This window comes from Nipponia nippon, unplaced genomic scaffold (assembly GCF_047370975.1).
Source record: "Nipponia nippon isolate SJK-2023a ecotype South Korea unplaced genomic scaffold, ASM4737097v1 scaffold_17, whole genome shotgun sequence".
Lineage (NCBI taxonomy): Eukaryota > Metazoa > Chordata > Aves > Pelecaniformes > Threskiornithidae > Nipponia > Nipponia nippon.
Window position 1 is genome coordinate 673,449 of NW_028262333.1, and position 24,128 is coordinate 697,576.

The window sequence follows — 24,128 nt, forward strand, 5'->3', positions numbered from 1 at the left end:
CCAGACCCGTCCTGGCCCATTCCAGTACCAGCAGGAGTAGTGTACCCACAGCTCCCTACAGCCAGGGGAAGGGGCATGCCAGTGCCAGTGTTTTTATTAAAAGCTGCTTACCTAGTTATAACAAGAGGGCTTTGAAAGAGCGAGCTCCAAAGGTTAATTGTGGCAGTTGTTAACATGAGTGGGCAACAGTCCTGCTCCCTTGTTCCCAGCACAAAAGCCTGGGCCGTTCCTTTTATTCCTGTCCCTTGTTTCTGTCTGTGCTAAATGACCTTCCTTTATTTCTCTTTTCTATTCCAGTCTCCTCATTTGAAAGCATCTCTTGTTTTTTAATTTTTAAACTTCCCTTTGCTCTGTTTTGACCACATGCCTTGGCAAACCCTGTCTGACTGCAGCAGCAATAGTGTGAATGCGCTGCTGGCCAGGAGACAGCCCGCTCCCTTTCCCTGCTCCCCCAAAGCTGGCACGGGGCTAGGGCAGAGAGAGCCCGGCTGCCTCCAGCCTCAGCTCTTTGCAGCACTTCTAAGCTGTTTAGCAAGGTTGAAAGGTATCCACTGTTAATGCGCTTTCAAATGCTGACACTTGAGCTTTGTTTGTTCCCACGGGAAGCCAGCAAGCCTTCGCCCTTACTGCCTGGAGGATAAAAAGGAAATATTGGACGAGGGCACTTGGTTGAGGCACAGCGAGCTTGACACATGAGGAACCCTGCGATGACACCCTGCAGAGCTGGGAGCAGTGAGCAGGGCAAATGATCAGCATCTCCGAAGTGTCCGGTCCTGAGCAGCTCATGAGCCCCAACACCGAGGCAGCCAAAAATCCCCAATGAGTCTGTGGTCACTTTGGAAAGTGTTAGCCTGGCCTCCAGCGTCCCCGGGGTGGCACACGCTAATCCTGATAAATCGGAGGGCCTGCTGGGCGACTGCCAGCCCCTGGGCTCTCCCCGCCTTCCTTATGCACCACCACGGGCACACACACCTTGCGTCGAACTCCCGGCCCGTGGGAGGCTCCCCCGAGATGGGGTTCCCAGTAGTATGCGACCCTGATCCACAAAGGACTTCCCTTCCCCACCCACCTCCCAAATCCCCCTCCCGCCCCCTTCCCCATGGTTTATAGTGTTGCCCACGAGGCGGACGGTGGCGGGGCGTGGGAGGGCGTCTCTCCCCCCATGCCTTCCCAGCACCCTCCCAGCGCCTCGGAGAAAGGGGGCTTGTAGCTCCTCCATGCATCTGGTGGGGGCTCAGCAGGTGTTCCTGCAGCCCGGCTTAAGTCTGCTTCTTTTCCCATTCCTGCAGAGAAAGGGAAAAAAGCGGGGGAGTGGAGAAGTGAGCAATGAGCCCTTTGAGGACCTCCCTCCCTACTGGGGGCTTTGGACCACCCCCCATGGCAGGGCGTTGGACCAGATGTCCTTTAAAGGTCCCTTCCAACCAAAACCATTCTGTGATTCTATGATGCTCTCCCCTCTGCCTACCCAGCCTTTACTTCCCAAATCTCCCTGCAAGCTGGGCTCGTGCCAGCAGCGAATGCCGCTGAGCTGCGCCAGCCTGGCTGCAGCGGACACTGGCAGTACCCCTTGCTTTTGGGGTAGAGAGCATCCCTGGTCCCCAAATGTCATGGCCAAGGAAGGGAGATGAGGTGAAGGATGAGATTTCCCGTGGGGCTGGGGAGGAGAGGGGGAGCGAAGCAGGACCTTGGCCTTCCGCAGCACGTTTCCCTTGTTGGCAGGGAGGATGGAGGGACTTCTCTTCCTCAGTTCGGCTGCACAGTTAACGGGGACCAAGTGCTCAGGGGGGCTCTCGTTTGGCTTGTTTGTAGCTTCCTGTGGAAAAGGGGGAGCAAGAAGGAGGAGAATTTAGGAGACCCAGGGAGCAGGGACAGCCAGGGGAAAAAAAAAGCACAAACTGTCATGAGGTCAAAACTGCTGTGGCCAAACCTAATTGATGCTTTGCTTCCCACCTCTGTCTGCGGTGGGACAAAGCAGCAGGGATGTCCCTTCTTCCCCATGTGCTGCTCCCCCCACCACCCCAAGCACTGCTGCTGGGGGACACTGGAGCCACAAGACCGAGGAAGAAGGGGTGCATACCCCATTCTCAGCCTTGCCGGTCACAGCCAGCCCCAGGGCCGGGCCTCCCGCCAGTGACTGCTTCAGCCGCTCCTTCACTTCGGTCAGCTTGAGCTCCAGGTCAACGCGGCGCTCCTCCTTCTGCCGGCACTGCTCCTCCAGCACCGCCACCCGCTGCTCCAGCTCCTGCAGCTTCGACCCTGCTTGCACAAACGTGCCCAGCTCAGCACGAAGCTACCCATCCTCCTGGATAGGGACGCTAGATGGGGCTGCCAGCCTGGCAGTGCGCTGCAGCCAGCTCCGCTCGTGGCCACAATGCCACTGCCAGCCCAGCGTCCCCATCCCGCCCCGGCTCTGCAGCCTTCCCCCTGTACCCAAGCGCCTTCGAGCATCCTCAGTCACCGCGCTCGGGTGGCACCAACCTACCCGTGCTGCCCTTCATGGCTTCCCGCAGCTCTCGCTTCTCTTTCCGCAGCAACACCAGCTCACTGCGGATCAATGCTTTCTCCTTCTCCAGCTTCTCCTTCTCCGTCAGAAATCGCCTGGCATCCTCCTCGGCCCGGTTCTTCCCGTACCTGTACTGGTTGGCGTCTGCACGCACAAGGAAAGACTGTCACGAAGGCTCTGGCCCCAGCTACACCGATGCCACCCACGGTCCAGCTGAGCTGATGCAGCACAGCCCATCACCCATGTGCCGGAACCGGCCGGCCCCAGCCGGGCCACAGACCCCCTTGGGGGAACAGCGTCCTCCCACACTGGCCAGGGTCCCCCCACTGAGGTTTGCGGCTGGGGGCCCCCACTCACTCGACGCGTGCCTCTTCACTTTGGCTTGCGGGTCCACCCGCCGCGACTTCTCGCTGCACGAGGAGGCATGGCGCTTCACCTGGGCTCCTGCCGGCCGCCCTGGCTCCTCCTCGGCCTGTGGCACAGATGGGAGGGAGAGCGTGCTGAAGCACCTGTGGGGCCATCGCGGCCCAGCCAAGGCTCCCTGGGGCATCTTCTGTAGCCTGGCCACAGTGATGGGAGAGGGTGAGCCCCTGAGCCATGCTCACCTGAACCTTCTCGTAGGGGACGTCATCATACACCACACGGGAGGAGTCTGGCCGGTGGTCCTGGGAGGAGCTGGCCCACCTGCGGGAGGAGGGATGGGGTCTTCCTTTCCATAACAGCCCTGCCAGCCCCCCAGTGAGACCTTCCATTTCAGAGGGCTTCCTGCGTTGCAATCCCAGCTTCACTCATGAGCACCCTACCCTACCCTACCACACGTATCCCCTAAGTCCTTCATCAGCGTTGACGAAGCACCTTCCACTTTCCATCCTGCACAAGGGAAACTGCCCGGCTTCGGGAACTGCCAGCCCCTGGGACACCAGCTCTCCCCGAGATCACAGCACAAACCATGTCCCAGCCCGTGCCTTTTCTAGGGAACACACAGGGCTGAGGACCAACATCCCCAGCCCAACACTCTGCCCCTGCCACGGCACAGCAGGAGGACAGCCTTACAGGTAGGAGTGCCTCACAGCCGTCACTATGTTGGCAATCGTCTCAACATCCACGTAATCGTAGTGCAAGGCCTCCGGTGCCGTCTGTGAGCCCGTCTCCACCAAGAGGAGACCCAGCCAGCGGCCCAGGTCTTCGGAGCAGCTTGCCTGCAGGGGAGAGAAAGGGTTGGGGTGCATGCCCAGCTCCCAGCCCCTCGCCCTCACTCCTGCCTTCCGACACAAATCCCTGCTGTGGAGAAGCGTCCTCTGACATGAAGTGCGTGTGCAAGATTTAGGAGGGTCCAAGAGAAAGCACATGGCCACATGCAGGAGGTCCCAGTCCCAAACCCCCAGCCACCCCCTGCAACCTGCCTGCTCCAGCCCTGCCAGCCTCCTCCTTGCCTCCAGCCTGCAAATACCTGCATGGCTGCCCCGGCTCGCCCAAACGATGCCCTGGGCTCCCTTAAAGCGCAGGGCAGGGGAAAACAAGGCACCGCTTGCACGCAAGCGTTGGTCATCACAGGAGATGCTCCTCCAGCTTGGCAACCCCCTCCTCACGGGACCGGCACACCCTGCCCGCCCCACTGCCCGCTCACCTCCAGCGCCGCCACCTCCTGCCCGCTGCGAAGGATGCGGAAGGCGAAGGGGTGTTTGGGGCCCAGCCCTGGGACCACCTCGCAGCCCCGGAGGATGATGGCATTCACGTGGGTCCGCAGGTCGGTGCGGTCCTTGTGGAAGTAGAGGGTGTTGCCCTTCAGGCGACACCAGCGCTCCTTCCAGCACTGGTTAACCAGGACGCTGAGGTAGCCTAGGGGGTGGCAGGGCCGAGGGAAGCGTCTCAGCGCCTGCTCAGCCAGACCTCGGGCAGGCTTTAACGTGACAGGGCTGCCCAGAGATTATGGCATGGCTCCCTGCTTGTTTGGTCCTTCTGTGCCTCAGTTTCCCCACAGAGAGCCAGCTGGGACCCCAGGACCCAGGTGAGGTGCCAGGTCAGTGCCACACAGTCCCGTTTTCTGGGAGGACACAGGTGACCCCTTGCCCCCTCCCCACAAACCACGGGAATTTGCAGAGCTGGGACTGGGGACCATTTTGTAGCCTGAGGCAGTGTCACAGCCCTCCAGCAGTGCGGTGAGCTTGCCCCCACCCCCCCACCCCCTTACCCCCTTGCCCCCTGCCCGCCCCCTGCACGGCCGGGCCGGGGGGAAGGATGCCAGCTCCCCATCACTCCTGGCCCCACGCGACCTGAGCCCCATCTCTGCCCCCAGCCTGCACAAACCGCAGCAGGGGATGTCCTCCTCGGTGGAGGAGGTCTGCGTGTCCTCGGGGGAAGGCTTCTTCTTGGAGAAGCTGATGATCCTGGTGATCTTCTTCCCCGCTGCCCGGCTCATCGAGCCCTTCAGGTCAGCCAAGCCACTCTTTTTGCCTTTCCCTGGAAGGAGGACAGGGTAGCTGTGTGTCCCTGGCACATGTCACAGCATCCCCCCTCCCCAGGAGAGGATGCTCCCCAGCTGTGGTCCACACAGCCGGCTCCCCGGCCGGGGGGACAGCCTGCCTGGCTGGGGGCAGGGGCCGTACCGTGCTCGCCGGGCTCTCTGCGGGCCGCCGGGGAGCCGGTCTCGCCCGTTGCCACGCTGTCCGAGTCGGAGGTGTGCTTCTCCTGCGACAGCCGCTGCGGGGGGAGCGGAACAGGCACCCTGTCAGCAGCGTCCCCCTGCGCAGCCCCCCGCAACAGCCACTATTGGCTCTTCATCCCTCCCGCGCAGGGCTGGGAGCTCCCCCGGCGCCAGGGGAGCCCCGTTCCCCTTCCCCAGCGGCGGGGAGCCCCATAAGCCCCGCAGAGCTGCTGCGAGGATGGGAAGGACTCCTTGCACAGCACCAGGAGCTCGGTGCTGCCCTGGCCCCGCATTCCCCAGGCTCGGCCGCAGCAGCCCCACACAGCATCTCGGCAGGGCAGTTAGAAACCATCACCTTATCCAGGTCCATCTTGCACGGCATCACCGGGGAGGTGGGGGCTTCCACCCCGCCCGCTGCCAGACCGCTGGCTTCCTTTATCACCTGCGGAGACAGCCCCCAGCAGCCACTCAAAACGGACCCGAGGGCCAGGGCTGCTTTCCCTGGCTCAGCACGCTCCCATCTCGCCACCAGAGCCAGGCTGAACCACAGGGAGAGAGGTCCTGGTCTCTGCAGGACAGGACAGTGAGCCTTGCTCGGGGCACAAGCCCAGCTTGCCTGGGTGATTGCACGCACCTTGACCCCTTCAAAACTGCAACCAGTTTTGCAGATTTTGTCAGAGATTTTGGAAATCTTGGAGGTGAGGGGCTTGGGTGCCAAGCTGCACAGCCATCCTGCCAGCACAGGACACCTCATGACCCCCTGTTTTACAGGCAGGCACAGCGTGGCTTGCCCAGGCCACATAAAACGACGCTGTCCTCCCATGTTTGGGGTACCAGCTGGGTTTGCGGTGTGCACAGAGGCTCTCTTCCCACCCACGGCCCCTTCCCTGCGGCCACCACCTCCCGCCCCTGAACAAAGGCAGGAAAGGGCCATGGGGAAGAGGAGGGGGAGAGCAAACATCCCCACCCCGCAGGGGCTATCAGCACCGGAGACGCCCAGGCCCTGGGAAGCAGCTGGCCAGGCCCCCCCGCAACTGACAAGAGATGGGGGCAAAGCCCCCTTCCCTTTCCAGGGGGGCAAGACCTTTCCCAGGGCAGCCCCCTCCCCACCTCAGCCAGGGAGGATGCCAAGGAGGGTCTGCAGCCCCTGGGAGAAGTGGGGGGCAGCCATCGTACCTTCAGCCACTCCTCAGCCTGCTCCTTGCTCTGCACGGCCAGCACCAGCGCCTCGGCTCCCGGCAGCGAGAACCGCAGCTCGTGCTTCTTGCGCCGCCCATCCTTGGGGACGTAGATGACATTGCAGGTCCCCAGGGACACCTCCACGTGCGGCTGCCGGTCCTTGGAGCTTTTGTAGCACTAGAGGAAGCAAACGGCACTGCTCAGGGCTCAGCCAAAACCTGCCTGTCCCGCTGCCGTGCCGGGCAGAGCTGGGGTCCCTCTCAGGGTCCCTCACAAGGTGGCACAGATGGAGGTGGTTCAGTCTCTGCAACAGCCTCAGTGGCATAGGGCTGCGGGGTGCCCGCTCACTCCATGGGGTCCCAAAAGAGGGGAGCCCTCCATTCGCTTCCAAGGGAAGCGAGGGCAGCCCCTGCGTGTGCTCTGCAGGGCAGTCGCAGCCCTGGGGCAGGGTATTGGCTTGGATAATGCTACTTTTCTTCAGCCTGGACCTGACCTCCCTCCCAGCCCACCACTGGGTTTCTGTCCCCCACCAGCTCTGGGCTCACCAGCAGTTTGCTGTCCCGTATGATGGTGAGCTGCTTGGCCCACTGTCCAAAGCGCTTCTTGCGCAACAGGAAAGCGCAAATCCTGCAATCCTTCACCAGGTTCATGGAGGCTTCCTCCGACGGCCACTGGTGTGTCAGCTGCTGGCCCTTCCCCTCCTCCTCCTCCTCATCGTACGACTCGTAAGAGCTGCTCATCGCATCCGAGTCATTGTCTGGAAGGAAGCAGGCGAGTCACCCCAATGGCACCCCGCGGCCGGCCGGGCATGTTCGCACACTGCCAGGGCTCCCCACACCCGGCGGGCTCCAGCACAGAGCCTGGGCTGGGCGCTGCGATGGACGGACACCTGAAAACAGCAGCGTTTTGACCCCAGCTGTCTCCATTTCCCTTCCAAACCAGGCAGGATGCTCACGGGCCAAATGCCAGTCCCAGGTGCGTCCATCCAAACCCTCGGGCTTGCTTATTTCTTTGCAAGCCTCAAACTTTGAAAGCCTGGATTAAACCTTCTACCCGCGACACAGGATCACGCGCCAGCCCTCTGCCCCACACCTCCCGTGCGGGGCGCGGAGGAGCAGGGCTCCGCAGCGGTGTCCCTGCCCTGGCTCTCCTCCACTGTGGCAGGGCAGCTCGTGCAGGGCACGAGAGCTGCATAGGCAGGGACACCCCTTCCCCATGCTGGTGACAGACACAGCACCAGTGACATCCCTTCCGCAGCATGGGGGCTCTGGCTTGCACAACAAACAGCACTCCATGCTCCTTGCTTTTTGCCCAGCATCCTCTGACACGCGAGAGGTCCTCCAGCCTCAACCCCACCGGCCCCCAGCCCAGCCCTCAAGCCCCCATCTCGGGGCTGGACTTTGCCGAAGCTCTCCCCTCCCCATAGAGGGCACCCGGATACCTACACGAGTTTTTTTGCTCCCCGTTCATCCTGGTGACGGGGTAGTTGCTGTCTGCATCCTCGTAATAGCCATCCTCGATGGAGTTGGGGGGGCTGGAGCTGTCTGCAGAGGAAGCAGAGGGCAGCTGGGGCTGTTACACCTGGTTTCCCCCCAGGGATGCTCCGAGCAGCGAGCCTGCGAGCCGGGGCAGAGCAAAGCACGCCCTCCCAGGGCATCTCAGCATCCGTCCCCCCGCAGCTCTGACCTCTCCCCATCACCCCCTTTCCAGTCGAGCCAGCGCAAACAACTCCGTGCAATAACAGCGCAGCAGGATGGGAAGGAAGCGGGACAGGAGTGATGCTGGTGGGAGCAGCGACATTTCCTTCCCCGGGACGAGCCGTCACGCCCGCCGAGGGCTGCCTGCTTTGCCAGGCGGGCAGGCAGGTGGGAGGATGCAGCGGGCAGCTTGCAGGGCTCCCCCCGCCCTCCTGCCTCCCCGACGCGGAGCGGGACTCACTGCGGGAGGTGATGTATTCGGGGGCCTTGCCGGGGCCCAGGGGCAGGGCTTCCTCGTAGTAATCCTCAGGCGGGGGAGTGGTGGGCAGCGGTGGAGCAGGGTCCACAGGAACCTACAGCAGAAACAGCACTGGCATTAGCCAGGCAGCGGAGAGGGTCCTGAGTCCCAGCAGCTCCTGCTGTGGCAAGGGACAGGAAGGGGTCCCAGCCCCAGTCACCGTCACCTCCCTGGGCCGGTGCAGAGCAGACCTCGCAGGTGGGCATTCAGGGACTTACCGTTTTTGCTGTCTGGCTCCTCGCCAGCTCCAAGCCAACGCCATCACCAGTGTCCCCCTCCTCCTCCTGCATGTCCTGGAGATCCCGCAGGTCACAGTCTGCCCAGGGGTAAGCGGAGAGGGTGAAGGGAGCAGGAAACGCCAGAGCTGGCCTCCCCAGCCATGCCCTCCAGGGACGCCCAAGGCAAGCACCCATGGGCCTTCCCCAGGAAGGTGCTGGGAGACGGGCGCTCCTGGTAAACGCAGCTGGGCCATGGACCCCTCCATGGCCAGCCCCAAGCAGCTTCAGGGGAGTGGGAGCAAGTGCCCAGGGGACAGTGCCCATCCCAGGCACAAGGAGGCAGCTTTCACCCTCCTTCCCCGGGGCGCCCCAAGAGCCCTGCTGTCAGCAGGGATCCCAGGGCCAGCACTGCACCCACCCAGCATGACCCCTGGGTCGCCCACACGTACCAAACTCCTCAAAGAGAGACTCCACGAAGCTGGTGCCATTGCTCAGGGACGCCGTGTTGACGTACATGTAGTCCACGTCCTTCCCTGGGAGCGAGGCGATGTTCTCAGCCCGGGGGTGGGCAGGGTGGCCGGGGTGAGCACCGGCACCCCTCCTCCCCGCAAACACCAACCCAAGGACACAGACCAGCCCACCCCACCGTGCCATAGGGTGCTCCTCTGCAGTAGGTGCCCGGGGAGCGGAGGAGCCCCCAGGGATGCTGCAGCCACCCCCACCCAGGAGGGCAGGAAAGTGGGAAGGCTGTGAAGCCCCAGGTGCACGGCCCTCCTGGCCTTCCCGCGGAAACCCCCGCGCTCAGCAGAAACCGGTGGCAGGAAGACCTCTGCGAAGTGGCGTTTCCGCAGGGAGCAGCCCCCCCGCAGCCACGGCAGGGCTGACGCCAGCCCCCGCGCCCGGGGCAGGGAGAAGCTGGGAAGAGAGAGTGGGGGGCAAAGCACCCCAAGGGGGCCGAGCAGGTGCTGGGGACAGAGGCAGCTCATCCCTGCCCTGCAGATGCTTTTCCCTACCCCACTGGGGTTTTGGCCCGGGGCAGCTGCTGGGGACACCCACTGCCCCTGGGGACAGCCACCAGGCACCGCGGGAGTGGGAGACAGACCTGCGGGTGGCTGCAGCTTCTGCAGGATGGTGGAGACGGCCAGCTTCTTCTCCTGCGTGGTGGCACTCAGATACTCGTGGTCCAGCAGCTTGAGCAAGACGCTGAGCTCTGGCAGGAGCTGGTCCAGCACTGGGGGGAGCAGGAGAAAGCCCATCAGCCAGGGTGGTGTTGGGGTGCTGGGGCCGAGACAAGGCAGAAGGGGCTGGAATGTGTGGAAGAGCCCAGAACGGGGGGGGTCTTTCCCAGCTGGCCCAGCACAGCTCGGGCGGTGTTTGCTAAGCGCACACGTGCTCCTTCCATGCACAAGCTCTTCCACCTGCGTGCAGATGCCAGGACGCAGCCTGCTGAGCCCATGAATGGAAACACCAGCGCTGCAGGGCTACTGGACCGCTATCAAAGGGCTCAGCACACATATTTTTCCACGTAGATAAAACTACACCTCTGTCTGCCTGGCAGCGTATCGTTGCTGCTGGTGCCCCCTTGCTGTGACGGGCACTGGGTGGTGACAGAGGGAAGGAAGGAAGGAAAGGAAACCCAGATGCCATATCCAGAGCCACCTGGCAGTGCCACCCAGGGAGACGTCCTCCCACCCCTCGCCTGCTGGGGGACATTCACATTCCCCTGCTGTGCTCAGGCCACTTGTGACCTCCCAGCCCAGTGCCACCTCCACAGGGTCCCCATACACAGGCTAGAGCCTTCCTCCCCACACGCCAGCAGCAGCCCCTCTGCCCTGCTGTCGCTCCTCCCCTGTATCGTCCCAGCTCATCCACACCGCTCCAAGGCCACCCCGCTCCTCCCTCCAGCCATGGAGTCACTGTCCCAAGGGACAGTCCCTGCCCCACACAGGTGGCCTGAAAGGTGCCCGGAGAGGGTCAGGGACTGCAGCAGTGGGGCTCTCCCCACCCGGCTCCGTTAGCTGGGTGTCGGTCCAACACGCACGGCCCCAGAGGCAGCTAAGGGGGTCAGAGCAGCTGAAGTCCTGGCAAAGAGGAACCGCATCAGAAGCCACTGCTCATCCGCTTTCCCGTCGCTCTGCAAGATCCCAGCACCTGCCAGCTCCCGGGCTGCCGCCGCACCTGAACGCAGCATCAGCGTGGCACACAGAACCAGGCAGGGGAGACGGGGAGAGCCCAGCCAGAAGCAGGAGAAGAGAATTCGCTGCAAATCACCATTACAGGCACAACACATAACAGTGTGGGTCTTCTCTTTGATTTATGGGCTAGTTTTTACGAAGCAAAAGCACACTGCAGCTGTGGGGTTACCCGTGCAGTAAGGCTCCCGAAAACACTTGGGTGTTTGCATATCAGAGCAGGGCTGCAAAAAAAATTCATCACTGAAGGCAGTATTTACGGTGCTGGCAGCAGCTGACCGACAGCTTTGGGAAAACATGTAGGCCAGGGACGGGAAGGACGGGAGGACTTGAACAAGGCGAGCTCTGGACTCCAAATCTCTCATGAGCCAATCTCTCTCACCCTCAATTCTGCACATGCGCCGACATCCTCATCCCAGGTCTCTTCTTGTGCCTTATCTTCTCTGAGCAGGATAAGACAAAACTGAGCTGGATCCAAAGCCAAGCTCCTGTTTTACCCGGGACCACGCACCCGCCCAGCTCCACTGGCATCCAGGGTAGCTCCTGCAGGGTCCAGCGCCTGCACGGGAGAGGCCAAGCTCAGGGACAGCAGCAAACCTGCAGCTCTGGAGGCTACAGAGGGTGGGAGAAAAAAAGCTGCTGTTTCTTCCAGCGCAAGCGTGAGCAAGATCCCTCTTCTTGGCAGCAACCAAAAGTCATTGCGGCACAGCTGGGGCAGTGCGCAGCTGGCTTTGGGTCTCCAGGGATTAGAGGAGAGGCCAGAGGTGACGGCAGAGGCAGCTCGGACGTGCTGACTGATGGGGATGGTTTGCAAGGAGGGCAGAACATGGGCCCCGGCAGCACGGACCATCGGGGACACCCTGCCTGGGCTGTACCCATCCCCACCGCTGCCCCTCTGGGCTCTGCCAGGGGAAGGGCCCTGGCGGAGCAGAGCTGGGCGGCAGCAAGGGCTGGCACGGGGTGTATGTCCCAGGGGAAGGGCAGGATGCTGTGCTGCTGCTGCTGGGATCCTCCTTACTTGTGTTCTTTCATGAGCTTCTGCTAGGCGCTATCCAAACACCAAACTGGGCTGCTACAGGTCTGACCCAGGAGTTTGGGTGCCCACCTTCCACCCCCACGAGCCACAGCCCGGAGCACAGAGCGAGTACCCCAGGCCAGGCTGGCACTGCTGCCCAAAGCAGGGACAGCGCAGTAAACCCAACTGTGATTTCAAAGCTTTTCAGCTGAAGGGGAACCCAACTTGAGCAGGCTGATGTGGATCAGTGCCTGGCCAAGATGAGCCCTCGGGCAAGGAGACAGCGTGCCTGGCCCCAAATCGCTGCCTCCCCAGGACACAAGGCAGGATGTGGCTCACAAGCCTCTTCCTGCCGCCCCGGCCGATGGGCTTCTATCTCTGCAGACCTTCTGCTTCCTCCTCCCTCCCCAGCGCCAAGCTAAACAGCACCCTCAGCCCTTTCGGCAAGGGCAGCTTTGCCAGTGCCCATCTCCCGTGGGCAGGCCAAACCGGGACAGGTAGCCCCCAGGCAGGGGGAGAAGCCTCAGAACAGCTCCAGAAGGAGCAAGCAAGCCTGGGGAGCTGGCAGCATCCCCCAGCCCACGGGGAAGGAGAGGGCAAACTCAGGGGGAGCAGGGCTCCTGCTCCCTGAGCTAGAAAAACACCCCACAGCAGGCAGGCAGCCGCAGGACCCAGGTCCTGCTGATGCTCTGCTCGCTGTGCCCCTCCAGCACATGCCTCCTGGGGCAGGGACCTGCTCCAGCCATGCGAGAGCCTCCTGCGTGTGATGAGCGAGGGCAAGCACTCGGCTCCCATGGCCCTCTCCTTGCCCCTCTGCAAGGCAGGAAGGGAGGGAAGAGGGGCAGGTCCCCCCGGGTGTCTGCATAGCGCTGCACAGGCAGGATGGGAGCAGGCTCCTGCTCAGCAATGCGGTGGTGGTCTCCAGGTGAGACACCCTCCCGTGCCCTGCCCAGGGTGCAGCTGCAGGGCTTGGTGGGGCACGGGGCTAACAAGCACCCAGCACCTGCAAGCATCTAGGGAGACACTTACCCATCTTCCTGCTGCCCCAGCTGGCCATGAGCTCCCACGGAGGAGATGGGGACCATGCACACACCTGGCATCAGCTTCCCACAGCACACGGAAGCCTAGGCCATGGTGCTCACCAGCATCCACATCCCCTGCCGCGCGTAGGACATCTCCCATCACAGCCACCAGCTTCTGTGTCGAGGCTTCGGACCAGCCGAGGGCAAAAGGGCAAGCGGGTTTCTATTAATAGTGACAAAGCAGGCAGCGTGCGTGGCGAGGGGGGCAAGGAGACCCCCCCTGCACAGGAGAAGCGAGAGCGGCCGATAAGCGAGGTTTGTCACCCGACGTGGCAGGCGGGTGAGCTCATCAGCAACACCCCGAGCGCCAGCGCTGAGCCGGGGCGCACGAAGCACGGCGCGGGGCGAGCACTGAAGGCGCCTTTGTTTCCCCCCAGCTGAGCTGTCCCCTCCGTCTCCCTTGTTAAACATCCTCCGAAATAGAAGGGGGGGTGAGGGGGCAGTCAAAGAGGCCTGTGATCCCAGGAGGGTGTGCAGCTCACTGAGCTGAGGAAGGGAAGGAATTAATTTCCTACGCTCGTTAGGCTTCCAGCCTAAATAAGGTTAATGGGGTGGCCGCAGGAAGCAAGGGGAGATGGCTCCAGGGCAGCGGGTGCTGATGTGACCGATCCAAGGTCACCTGGCGAGCAAGGACCAGCACATTACTTCTGCCATAGCCAGCAGGAGCAAGCACAGACCCCGCACCAGCCTGCATTCGTGCCCACAGCACAGGAGGCAGGGGACCGGGCTCACGTGCGGGGCGTGAGCGCTGGTGTCGGTGCACACCCCTGCCCTCGGGGGCTCTGGACACCACGGTGTGAAACCGTGGAGCCTGGGGACAGAGGCGGCGGCAGGACATCAAAGGGCTCCCGGGGGGAAGGCGGCACGGCATCAGAGCGGCCATAGGCGCTAAGCAGGTGACGCAGCTGAAAAGGGACCCTGCGTCCCCCGCCTGCCAAGCCACCGCCTCGCTCGTGGGACACCTCCGGCCTCGTGCCTGCCTCTGGCGCTGACAAATGGCTCCCACCTGCTGCTTTCTTCTGAGGCTTCTCTTGCAACTGAAATCCTGAGGGATTGCACCGCTTCGCTGGGCTCAGGCTTTGGGCACAGGCATCCCAGGACAGGGAGTGATGCCAGCCTCCCCACCTGCAGACTCACTCCTCTCCACATTTGCAGCCTGGCGGGGAGATGTCAGCAAGTCTCCAAGCCTGGGAAGGCCAGGAGCCACGGCAGCAGATGGCTTTAGCAGAAGCTAATTTGGGCTGGATGGGTGGAGGGGATCCAGGGCAGCTCTGCTGGGACGGGGTGAGCCGGGGGACCAGCACCAGGACGCTGCTGCCATTCAGGACAACGGGGCAGTATTTCCTCTGCTGCTAAAGCCTGCCCAAGAAGCAGCACCAAGCACAATGCTGGCAGAGGAGCTGCGTCCCCTCCAGCACCCCGCCACCTCTCTCCACTCTGCACCCAGGCCAGCTCTATTTTTAGACCCCGCGAGTGCTCCCCCCCCTCAGGGACCCGCTTCCACAGTGCAGAGATAAGGGTCTGGGCGCAGCCTGCAGCTGCAGAGCCCATCACCCCCTCCCCGGCCTCTGCTCTGTCACAGGAGCAAAAATCAGATCTTGCTTCAACAACCTGCAGAGAGGAGGAAGAGGAGGAGGAGGAAGAGGCTCCAGCCAAGCCAAAGCAGGAGTTTCCTGGTGTGCAGACCCAGGGGGAGAGATAAGACAACATACGTGGTGTTGTCACCCCAAGCAAAGCCAGTCCACAGCCGGACAGAGCCCCGGGGAGGGGAGATGCTGTCTCACAGCACCGTAACGCTGCGAGGCTGCTGCAGCGGGACATGCGCGGGGACCCCCGTCCCGTGGCTGCCCAGGTGCCGGCAGCCCCGCGGCCACGGCTCTCCCGTGTCCTCCGCCTGCCCCGGCCACGCTTCCTCCTGTGCCAGGTGAAGGCTGGGGGCGAGGGGGGCCGGGGGGAAATCGGATGCTGGGAGTGATGGCCATTGTTTGTAGCTAAAATAAAAACCAAGCAAAAATAAATCCTTCCTGTTGGTGCGGGCAGGGCCCTGGGATGCGCTGCCTGCCTGTGCAGGGCTGCTGAGAGCTACCACCAGCAGTAAACAAACGTTTATAGCTCCTGGGATGCCATAAATAGGTGGGGTGTGGGCTGGGGAAGGGGGCACAGCCAGGGGCTGCCCCAGCAGCCGGTGACAGCAGCCGAGATGGCCCAGTCCAGGAGGAGCCCTGCAGGGAGGTCACCCCACCCTGTGGGACAGACAGACCCAGCACCACTGAAGGAGTTACTTGCAGCAGATAAACCACTCTACCCTCTCCACGGGCTGATGTCGAGCCGCGTGCAAGAGACACCCGGGCACTGGGATGTGCCTCCATACCTTGCTGCCTGCCCCCAGCCTCCTCCTGCCCAGCACGGGCTGCAGGCATCACTGGGGGGTGATGCCCGACGTGGGCGTTGGCAGCCCCCTCCGGCCCAGCGTGCTGCTTCCCGCCCTGGCGGGGCCAGCTTTCCCCTGCTGCTGCTCCTTGAGGAAGGCCATGGCCTCCTGGGCTCTTTGCTGAGCTCCCGGGGCAGTTCCTGTTCCCATTCCCATTCCCAAGGAGGTTTCTTTCCGACGAGGAGGAGGCAGGCGCGCAGCCGGTGAGGAAGTGCCTTGGCGGAGGCGGTGCAGCGCTCCCAGAATTGTTCCTTTGTGCAGAATTCAGGAGGACAGACCGCTGCCTGCCTGCACCCTGCCTGCGGCCACCGCTCCTCCGGTGCAGGCAGGAGGAGCACCCTGCCAAGCGGGCAGGAGAAGGGCAGCGCTCAGCCCCAGGAAGGCGGCAGGGGCGAGCAGGGCATCCCTGCCAGCCAGGCTCAGCTTCCTGGCTAGCCATCACCAGCTGGGTGTGGGGCAAACTGGGATGACTGGACGGGCTGGTGGGGCCAGGAATGCCAGCCTGGAAAGTACCTCCTCCTCTCAGCACAGAGCAACTTGGCGTGCTCTAGCCCGGAGGGTTTTTAGAGAAAAGGCAACCATTAATGATCACACTTGAGCTCTGACAACATCCCGTAACAGTGGAAGATTTGCTAAGGGGCCGCTCGATGCACATGAATCATCTCCTCCCTGGAAACAAGGGCTCCTTGAGTGGGGCGGATGGGGGGAGCGCCTCTGACTCGGCATCCAACAACGTCTGCAGGAGCCTGAGCGCTTGGGGCTGGCTCCTGTGTGGCCTGGAGTCCCCCACCCTCCCCGGCTCTCCAGCTGCCCCAGCCAGTGCCCCTTCCCACCCCTCGCTGTGAGTAACCCCCTTGCCGTTAGCCCCAGGACCCCGGCAGCCACCCCTGCTCCCCCAGCAGCTCCCAGCTCAGATGCCGCAGCATCCCTGAGCGTTGCTGAGCACAAGGTGAGCTCAAACTTTTCGACCCATTCCCCAAACTCCCGGCACCTCCCTGCTCCTCCCCACCGCCCCGCGGCACACCCTGCACCCTGCCAGGCCAGGCTGCAGCAGGCAGGGCAGGGACGCACGTCTCCGGGGGATCTCATCATCATGGCCTTACAGTAACTGATATCCTTAGCTGATAACCTTGGAAAATCAGTCCCGGGAGATGAATGTGAAACCTGCTTGCTGAAGGGGGCAGAAGGTCCCCCGCCAGCTCTCCCTCCCAGCGCAGTCGCCTGCTGCCTTCTCTCCTTACATGAAGGAGCCCGCAGGGTTCGCAGGGCCCCCCTGTCCCGCTCCAGCCCTGGGAGAAGGGGAGATGAGCAACCAGAGAGGTTAAATAGCAAGAAGACTGCCCTGGCTGTGCCCGCTGAGCCTCCTTCATCTGTGGCCCCATCTGCTCCAGACGCACACCCCAATGCTGACGGCAGCTCGGGGGGAGATTGCTTTCCCAGCACGGCCCCAGCGGCACCGCCAGCTCAGCCACTTTCAGCAGTGCTCGTGTGAAGGGTCCTGCGTCTGGCCCACTGCCTTTGCCAGCAGCAGCTCATCTCCCCGGTATAAATAGGTCTGCAGAAAGCCTTATCGCATGGCCTGGCTCTCAGCCGCTTGCCCACCCCAGCAGAGACCGGCCGGGCAGCAAGTCCAACCAGGGGCTGAGCTCCCCTCTCAGCCACACTCTCCCCAAGCCCTCCTGCTTCAGCCTGGCCCTCTGTGCTAAAGCAGTTTCTCGGAGTCCTTACGACTCCCCAAAATGCCCAGAAGAGCAAGGGGAGCTGTGGTGCACACCCAGGGCTGCTGCTCTGCCCAGTGCACCCAGCCAGTGCGGGCACAACGGAATTGGCCGCAGGAGCAAGACCCCAAGCATCCCCATCCCGGTGCACTCTTCTGTGGAGGAGAGTTTCTCATCTCACAGTCTTACACATGGAAACAGGAGTCCTGAATACAGAGAAGTGTAATTACAGGCCGACAGAGCCTGCACAGGGCAAAGATTATCACCCGCGTTCACGCCCCTGCCAGGTCACGCGCTGCAGAAACCATCGCTCACTGCTGCGGGGCCAGTCGAGCCTCTTCTCTATATAACTGCATTAAAGGAGGAACTGGAGAACAAGGGGATCACGGTGGTTCCCTTCTCACCCGTGCCGGCAGCGCGCCCCTGGCAGCGTGGCCCAGAGGGAGGGCTGCTGCCCTGCACTGAAGCCCCAGGCTGGGTCGAGGCTCTCCTGGCGATGCCCGTGCTCAGAGCATGGCTGCAGGTGGAAAATCTCCCCCTGAGCGGCAGCGACCGCATGCCCAGGGCTGCAGCCTTCCCCCAGGGCTGCAGCACCCTCACCCCGCCTGCTCCGCTGGCCGCCCCGGTCCCCTTGGGCAGCGACTCAGGGAAGGTGGCACCTCCTCAGGGAGCCCCCGGCAGAGCCACGGGCATCGGAGGGGCCGAGGCTCTCTGAACTGGCATTGCTGCTGGAAGAAATCCCCAGGGCAGCCCTGGTTGGGCTGCAGGTTATGTTCTTAATCGCAGCAGCTTGCATCGAAGCAGAGCAGCTTCACGAGCGGTGCAGGTAATAATTAACAGGCTGATTTAATCACCCACAAACACCTCCTGTGACCCAGGCAGATAACGACGCTCCAGTGCCCCACGCTGCAGCAGGACTCCTTCTCCCAGGGCTGCCGGGGCTGTTCCCCTCCGCTGATGGCTTAGCAGCCCTTTCTCCACCTCCTGGAGAAGACTCTGGAGGTTTGCTTTAGCTCACCAAAAGCAAACTTCATCCCTCTAACCCGAAGAGGCTGCAGCTGCCCCCAGCCCAGGGGAGGAGGGGGCGGTTTCTGGACCCCCCTCTTACTGCTGAGCACAGCGAGAAGCTGAGCAAATAACAGCACCCAGGTGAGATCTCGCAGCGTGACCCTGCTGATGCCGCCGGGCAGGGCACGGGCAGCCTCCTCCCTCTGCCCGGACCCCTGAGCCCCGGGGGGCTCCCAAGCCCAGGTACAAGTTGTTTCCAGCCGCAGCTCAGCCCAGTCGATGCGATTAGCCCTGCGTGGACCAGGTTCAGCGCTTCCAGGCGACATTTCAAAACGGTGCCAGCCTCGGCGGGCGTGTGGCAGGGTGCTCCGCCGGGCCAGCCTGGGCGCAGGGCTCAGAGGCTGCTGGCTGGAGAACACGTTTAAATAATGAATGAAAAAGAGAGGTTTGAGATGCCCTTTAAAGGAATAGTCAGGCAGGGGCGAGACCTGCTGAGTAATGTATAAAAAACAAGCTTCAGGCAGAGGGGAGATGTTAAGATTAGTCAGAACCCAGAATAAACCGTATTTTCTCCAACCAAAATTTTGGCGTTGGCCTTTTCCAAACAAACTCCACAGCGCTGGGAGCAGCAGGTTGGCCTGGGCTCCCTTCCAAGGCCAGGAGAGGCCCCAGGGCCGGTGCCACAGCCATTTGCCCACCCTTGTGACGGGCAGAGCACCGGGAAGCCTCCCTGGCCGCACCTTCCAGCCTGCAGCTAGCTCGGAGCTGGGGGTCCTGAAGCGCTCGCCTCTCCGCAGCCCTTCGTCTCCACCAAACCTCAGCCTCCAGGACAGCAGGAATTACAGCTAATTGCAGGCACCGTGGTGTGAAACCCGCTGACTCAGCACCCCGGTGCTGATGATGGCTCTCCCGTGGGCATGCCCTCCCACTGCCCTGCACCCAGGGCCACGTTACCACCCAGGGCCGGGTGGGCCCTCCAGCCCCCAGATCTCCAAAGTGGACACCCCACTGACGGGGGTGGAAAGCTCTCTGCATCCCAAAAGGCTGCTCTCCGTGTCCTATACATCCCCCTTCCCCAAAGCCAAGATCCAAAACATCTCGGATGCAATGCCCGACCCGCAGGATTGAGACAGGCAGGGCTGACACATCTTTCTAGGAGGAAGAGTCGCAGGAGGTGGCTGTGCCTGGACCCCCAGAAGCAGAGGAGGGTACGGGACCCTCACCTAGCAGGGTGTGGGCAGGGGGGGCATGGGAGTTGCAGGAAGGAGCTGGTGGATTAGCCACCAGCCAGCTCCGCTTTCCCAAACGCTTTCAGCCACGTTGCACAATGCGGACCCCTCTTTTCAGAGGTGGTGACCCCATGGGGGAAATATCCCCGCAGAGTCGGGGAGGGAAACAAGCGCCCAGCACCCAGCCTGCTGGGTTAGCAAGTGTCCGTGGCCACCCCTGCCTCGACCCCAGCAACGCCCAGGAGCTTGGGAGCTGTGCCGGGCATGAGTCCCCCTGCCCGGCGGGGACATTGGGACCCTCTCGGTGGCCACCTCAGCCCCGTCCCTGCAGGAAAGCGATGTTCCCAGGCCGGGCACGGCAGAGGGTTTGGGGGCCAGGGCCGTGCTGCCCCGGAGGACCCTCGGAGGGCAGGATAAACATATTTTCTCAGCTGAGAACAGCCCTTCCGTTTCCTTCCCTTGCATCAGGTGCAGAGGCAAGGCCACCGGCAGACAGCATTTCCTACCCGCTTAACCCCTGCGGGCAGGGGCGGAGAGGCAGGAAAGCCAGTTTATCCCGGCGGGAAAGCTGACAAGCTTGAGCACGGGGGAACACGCGACTGCTCTGGTTATTGCTGATGTCTCCGTCAGTGCCGGGACGGGCTCACCGTATCTGCTTTTAACTCCAGGACACAAAAGCCAGCTATCAAACCTGTTCCTATGTAACGACTGTTCCTGGATCTGTTCTTCACAACCTCGGTTTCCCAAAGCGTAAGATGACACCGGGACCACATGAAAATGGGAGGCTGAACCCACTGGACAAGGAGCCAAAAAGGGGCTGTTCCCCCATCACCAAGTGGGGTGGGTTTAATGTTCAAAAAAACCCAGAAGAAAGGCAAAGCCATTCTTCAAGCTGCTCCTTACACATCTCCTGCTAATTGCCAGCAATCAGAGCATACCAGCGTCTCCCAGAGCTCCCTCCTATCGCTTCCAGGATCACATGCACATGAAACCCACTTCAAAAAAAAAAAAAATACTTTGAGCACGGAAACCCCTTGCAGCAAAGATCTGTTTTTGTTCCAAACTGTTATGAAACGTCAGTGTTTTCCCTTGCCTGCCAAAGAGCCTGCCTTTGATGCCATGGGAGGCGTATCAAGAGTAAAAATGGAAGGGGCTGCAGCAGCCGCGCCATGGGGGGAGCCTGGAGGAGCGAGGGCCAAAGAAGTTATTTCCATCCTTCCCCACGGCGGAGGCTGCAGATCGTCAGCGCAGCATCTGCAGAGGGACCTGGGCTCCCCAAACGCTGCTGCTTTTAGCGCCGCAGGGTGATGACAGGCAGGCTGCTGGTGGCTGCGCGGCAGCAGGACCCGCTCTGTGCATCCCGTGGGTGCCCTGGCAGGGGGTGCCGGCCCCGTGTTTGCACGGCAGCGGGGCTGGGCTGGCAGAGACAATGCAGAGTGTCCAACCAAACTGTCCTGCTGCTGCCCTGGAAGAGTGACATTGAATAGATATTTTGCAGGACTGACAGCTGTGCCATTAGTTTTCACTGGAAGAAGGTTCCTTATATGCAGGAGATGTGTGTTCCCCCGGAGAGAGCTTTAGCTGTGCCAGACTAGACAGTAGCTGGGGTAGGGAAGGGTTAAGGGGTTAGGACGTGAGTCTGGGATGCCAGAGACCACTTCAAGCCTCCACTCTGCTAAATCATTATCTCCTGTCCCCAGCAAGTTATTTGGCTACTGAACAACAGACAACTTGGGTCGAGCCCAGTTTTTGCTCCCTGTCCTCCTCTGAAAAGCTTTCCTGCTGTTTGGGATGAGACAACTTCTTCAAAACCTTAAACAAAGTTTTCCTGGGCTGGGATAAGAACCGCCTGCCAGCTGCAGGCGAGCGGCTCTCGGCGTGCATCGGCGCTCCGTAGCAGGGGGCACGTCAGCCTCGCGGCTCGGCACATTTGCACCGGAAAACAGCATTTCCAGGTCAAGAGCAAACGCGGGAAAGAGGCAGGTTTCGCAGACAGCCCAGGCCGATCGGACAGTCCCCAGGGTCCCTGGCTGGAGGACACTGCCCCTGCAGCGGTCAGTAAGGGCACCAGCCCGCTCCTTCCCCTCTGCAGCAGCCCCTGCGGCAGTGGGCACCGTGCCGTGCCGTGCAGGGCAGGTCTGCGCCCCTCCGGCCCAGCCAGGGGGGCTTCAACAGGGATCGAGTACCTGCAGCGAGACCCATTTCCCCCAGTTAAGGGCAGTGTTGCAGACAGAAGGATATCGGAAGGTACAGAGGGGCAAATAACTCCAGTGCCTCCCTGCTCCGCCGGGCATCAGCATCCCCGGGGATCCCCCCACCCCTCTTTGCCCCACACGGCGGGGCCGGGGCAGCCCGCGGTGGGCTCAGCCCCCTTCCCGCACGCTCCCCAGCTACAAACAGGCGGTGGCCCCGGGCAGCTGAGTTTCCAGCAGAAGGAATGGCTGCAATGCGGGGGAGACTCGGCACTTGCCTGGCGTGCTAACAGCTGGCCCGATCTGTGTTTCGCACCCACTCCGCACCCCCTTCCACTGGGCTACGTGCGCGGGGCGGACGGGATTCCTGCTGCCCGCTTGCAGGCGGCAGGTCAGGAATGATCCGGGCTCCCTCCCACCAGCCCCGCGGCCTCCCCATTCCTGTGGGCGAGCTGGAGCCAAGTTTATCCCTGACACATCTCCACCGGCTTTGCTGGATTTAGACCCCAGATAACTTTGGTGCAGGACCTAAATTCTGGTGGCACAAAAGGTCAGGGAAGAGTCACTAACGAGGAGAAGCTGTGTGTGAGCACAGTCCTGCTACAGCAAAGGCTCATGGCACAGATCAGCTCCCGATCACACACGCATGCACTTCTCCATCAGCACAACCTGAAACAACTCCGCAAACAGCCCACAGCACCAATTCCCCGGGTTAGGCGCTGGTGTAGAGCTAAGCCCCGCACCGAGTGCTGCCCAGCCTGCCGGGGAAGGCAGCAGGCTCGGCTGGAGCACGGAAAGCGATGAAGCAGCTGGTGGATCATCAAGCAAGAGCAAGTCAGGGGCTGAGCAGAGCTCCAGGTAAAGAAAGGGGCTGCCAGAGAGCAGGCAGAGGCTGGGAACAGGGCAGGGGCTTCTACCCACCACGGGACCCAGCACCCCTTGCAGTAGGGGAGGGAGCCTGGTGAGACCTCCACGCTTTCCCTCCGTGAGCCACAGCCCCCAGAGGGATCCAGCGGCTCTGGGTGATGAGCCGGAGGGTCTGGAGGAGGTTTACATTAGCAAAGAGCCATCCAGGTGCCAACAGCAATTCATTACAAGCACTCAAAGCAAAGCAGGCAGGCACTGCTGCCACTACCATAGAAGGCACCAGCGAGGGGGATAAAACAGCAGAGCAGCTCTCCCCTGGCAGGGCTGGCTCGTGGACCGGCTGCACCATGCCCAGGCCCATCTCCACGATGCTCCAGGATGGTTTCCATGGCGTGCCAGGCACCCCCTGCCCTTCCCTGCGGTGAGGTCCCAGGTTTGGTTTTTGGGGTGGGCTGGGATGCAAACAGGGTAGCCTCCCACCAGCTCACACAGCAAAAGAACAGGGAAGCCGAGACCCTCTGCTCTCCCCTCTCCCTGTCGGTGAGGTCCTCTGGGACCTTGAAGGACAGCTCTGGCATCTCGTGTCATTTGACAACACTCCCCCCCCGCAACAGCACCTTTCTTCAGAGCCAGCGAAGCCACCCTGGCTGGCCGGCAGGCAGGGCGAGCCGCGGCCGCGGGGAAAGGCTGTCCCTGTCACAAGCCCTGTCCCCTCCCGGGCTGCTGGGCACTGACACTGCCCTCCAAGTGCCGACACCGTGAGCTGCAGCCCAAGAGTCAAGCTCTTCATACTGTGTTTCCACTGCAGAAACACCACCCCATCATTTTACATCGGGAACGGGAACTCTTGACCCTCGAATCTTTCTGGTGCTGACCCTGAGCTGCAGATGCAGCGCTGCCCGAACCGCCCTGGGACTTCAGCGTGGGCCCAGTCCCGTTATCATTTTTGGCTGGTGCTGCTGCCGCACCTCCAAGGACCCGCCAAGGGCCAGGACCCCCGTGCAGCACCATGTCACCATCCTGCAGCAGCAAGCAGCAATCCCTCTGAAAACCGCCCTCTGCTCCCACCCAGGGGCCTGCCAGCCCCAGCAGAAAGCCAGGACCTTCTCTGCAAAGTTGGCCCGAAGCCCCAGCAGGTTTATTCATATCCCAGATCAAAGCCTAGCAGCTACGTGAGCCCGATGCCACAAGCTGCAGGCGGGAATCGCACACGTGTGGGAACGCAGCCGCTTCTCAGCAGGGTGGGGATCAGGCCATCCGTGGCTTTACGAGACCACCGGCATCTTCCCCAGCTGGGGAGACTCTCTGGATCCCATCAGCTCCATCTGGAAACACCAGTCACCTCCCTTTCTACGACCGTAACTTCCCCTAACAAGTGCTTACACCCCACAGGCTTGCTTACAAGCCGCTGGCTTTTCACCCATCTGACCAGCAAAGGGAAACTGGTACCAGTTTGTCTCCCAGCTGACCCTGCCACAGGGCTGGTGGGGGGCAAAGGCACCGCGGGGACAGGGTCCCACATCGATCCGGTGAGTTTGGTTGGGAAGGGATGCGCGACCCCCAGACCCCTGGGACCGGGACGGGCACCCCGGTCGGCACGGCGGGGAGAGGGGATGCCCGTCCCGTCCCGTCCCGTCCCGTCCGTCCCCCCTTACCGCTGAGGCGGTCCATGGCCCCGGAGCCGCGGGCAGCACCGGCCGCCCCGGGAGGCGCGGGCGGGCGAGTGGCACCGGTAGCAGCCGCCCGGCGGGGCCGGGTCTCGGCTGCGGCGCGGCCAATCGCTTCGTCCCGCCCCTCCCTCGGCGCACGGCAGCGCCGAGCACCGGCCCGGCCCGGCACGGCACCGGGAGACCTC

At 62.3% G+C, this 24,128-nt stretch overlaps 1 protein-coding gene across 4 annotated transcripts; it reads right to left on the reverse strand.

The window, feature by feature from the left end:
* Positions 1 to 76: 76 nt before the first annotated feature.
* On the reverse strand, positions 77 to 24,040 carry AFAP1L1 (actin filament associated protein 1 like 1). Of its 4 annotated transcripts, none has more exons than XM_087753659.1 (20): positions 23,929 to 24,034; positions 11,114 to 11,290; positions 9,642 to 9,770; positions 8,989 to 9,072; positions 8,540 to 8,637; positions 8,265 to 8,376; positions 7,772 to 7,870; positions 6,872 to 7,083; positions 6,324 to 6,503; positions 5,503 to 5,589; positions 5,110 to 5,203; positions 4,811 to 4,963; positions 4,131 to 4,342; positions 3,557 to 3,702; positions 3,109 to 3,187; positions 2,861 to 2,975; positions 2,483 to 2,647; positions 2,078 to 2,256; positions 1,685 to 1,813; positions 77 to 1,283 (listed from the first exon to the last, which is right to left on the reverse strand). In XM_087753659.1, the coding sequence occupies exons 2-20, from the start codon at positions 11,127 to 11,129 to the stop codon at positions 1,260 to 1,262; spliced, it is 2,313 nt and encodes a 770-aa protein (XP_087609785.1). In that variant the 5' UTR covers positions 11,130 to 11,290; positions 23,929 to 24,034; the 3' UTR covers positions 77 to 1,259. The 4 variants fall into 4 exon arrangements, with proteins under 4 accessions (XP_087609785.1, XP_087609786.1, XP_087609784.1 ...); XM_087753660.1 differs by having other exon boundaries at positions 11,114 to 11,343; positions 23,929 to 23,987; XM_087753658.1 differs by lacking the exon at positions 11,114 to 11,290 and having other exon boundaries at positions 23,929 to 24,040.
* Between the last annotated feature and the right edge of the window lie 88 nt (positions 24,041 to 24,128).

Bases quoted from the DNA above. Each gene is read 5' to 3' on its own strand.
- AFAP1L1 (XM_087753657.1), bottom strand. From the start codon at position 12,803: ATGGCCAGCTGGGGCAGCAGGAAGATGG. The intron at 8,377-8,539 runs GTAAGTCCCTGA...TTTCTGCTGTAG, and splicing joins GGAGCCAGACAGCAAAAACG to GTTCCTGTGGACCCTGCTCC. The intron at 1,814-2,077 runs GTATGCACCCCT...CCTTTTCCACAG, and splicing joins CCGGCAAGGCTGAGAATGGG to GAAGCTACAAACAAGCCAAA.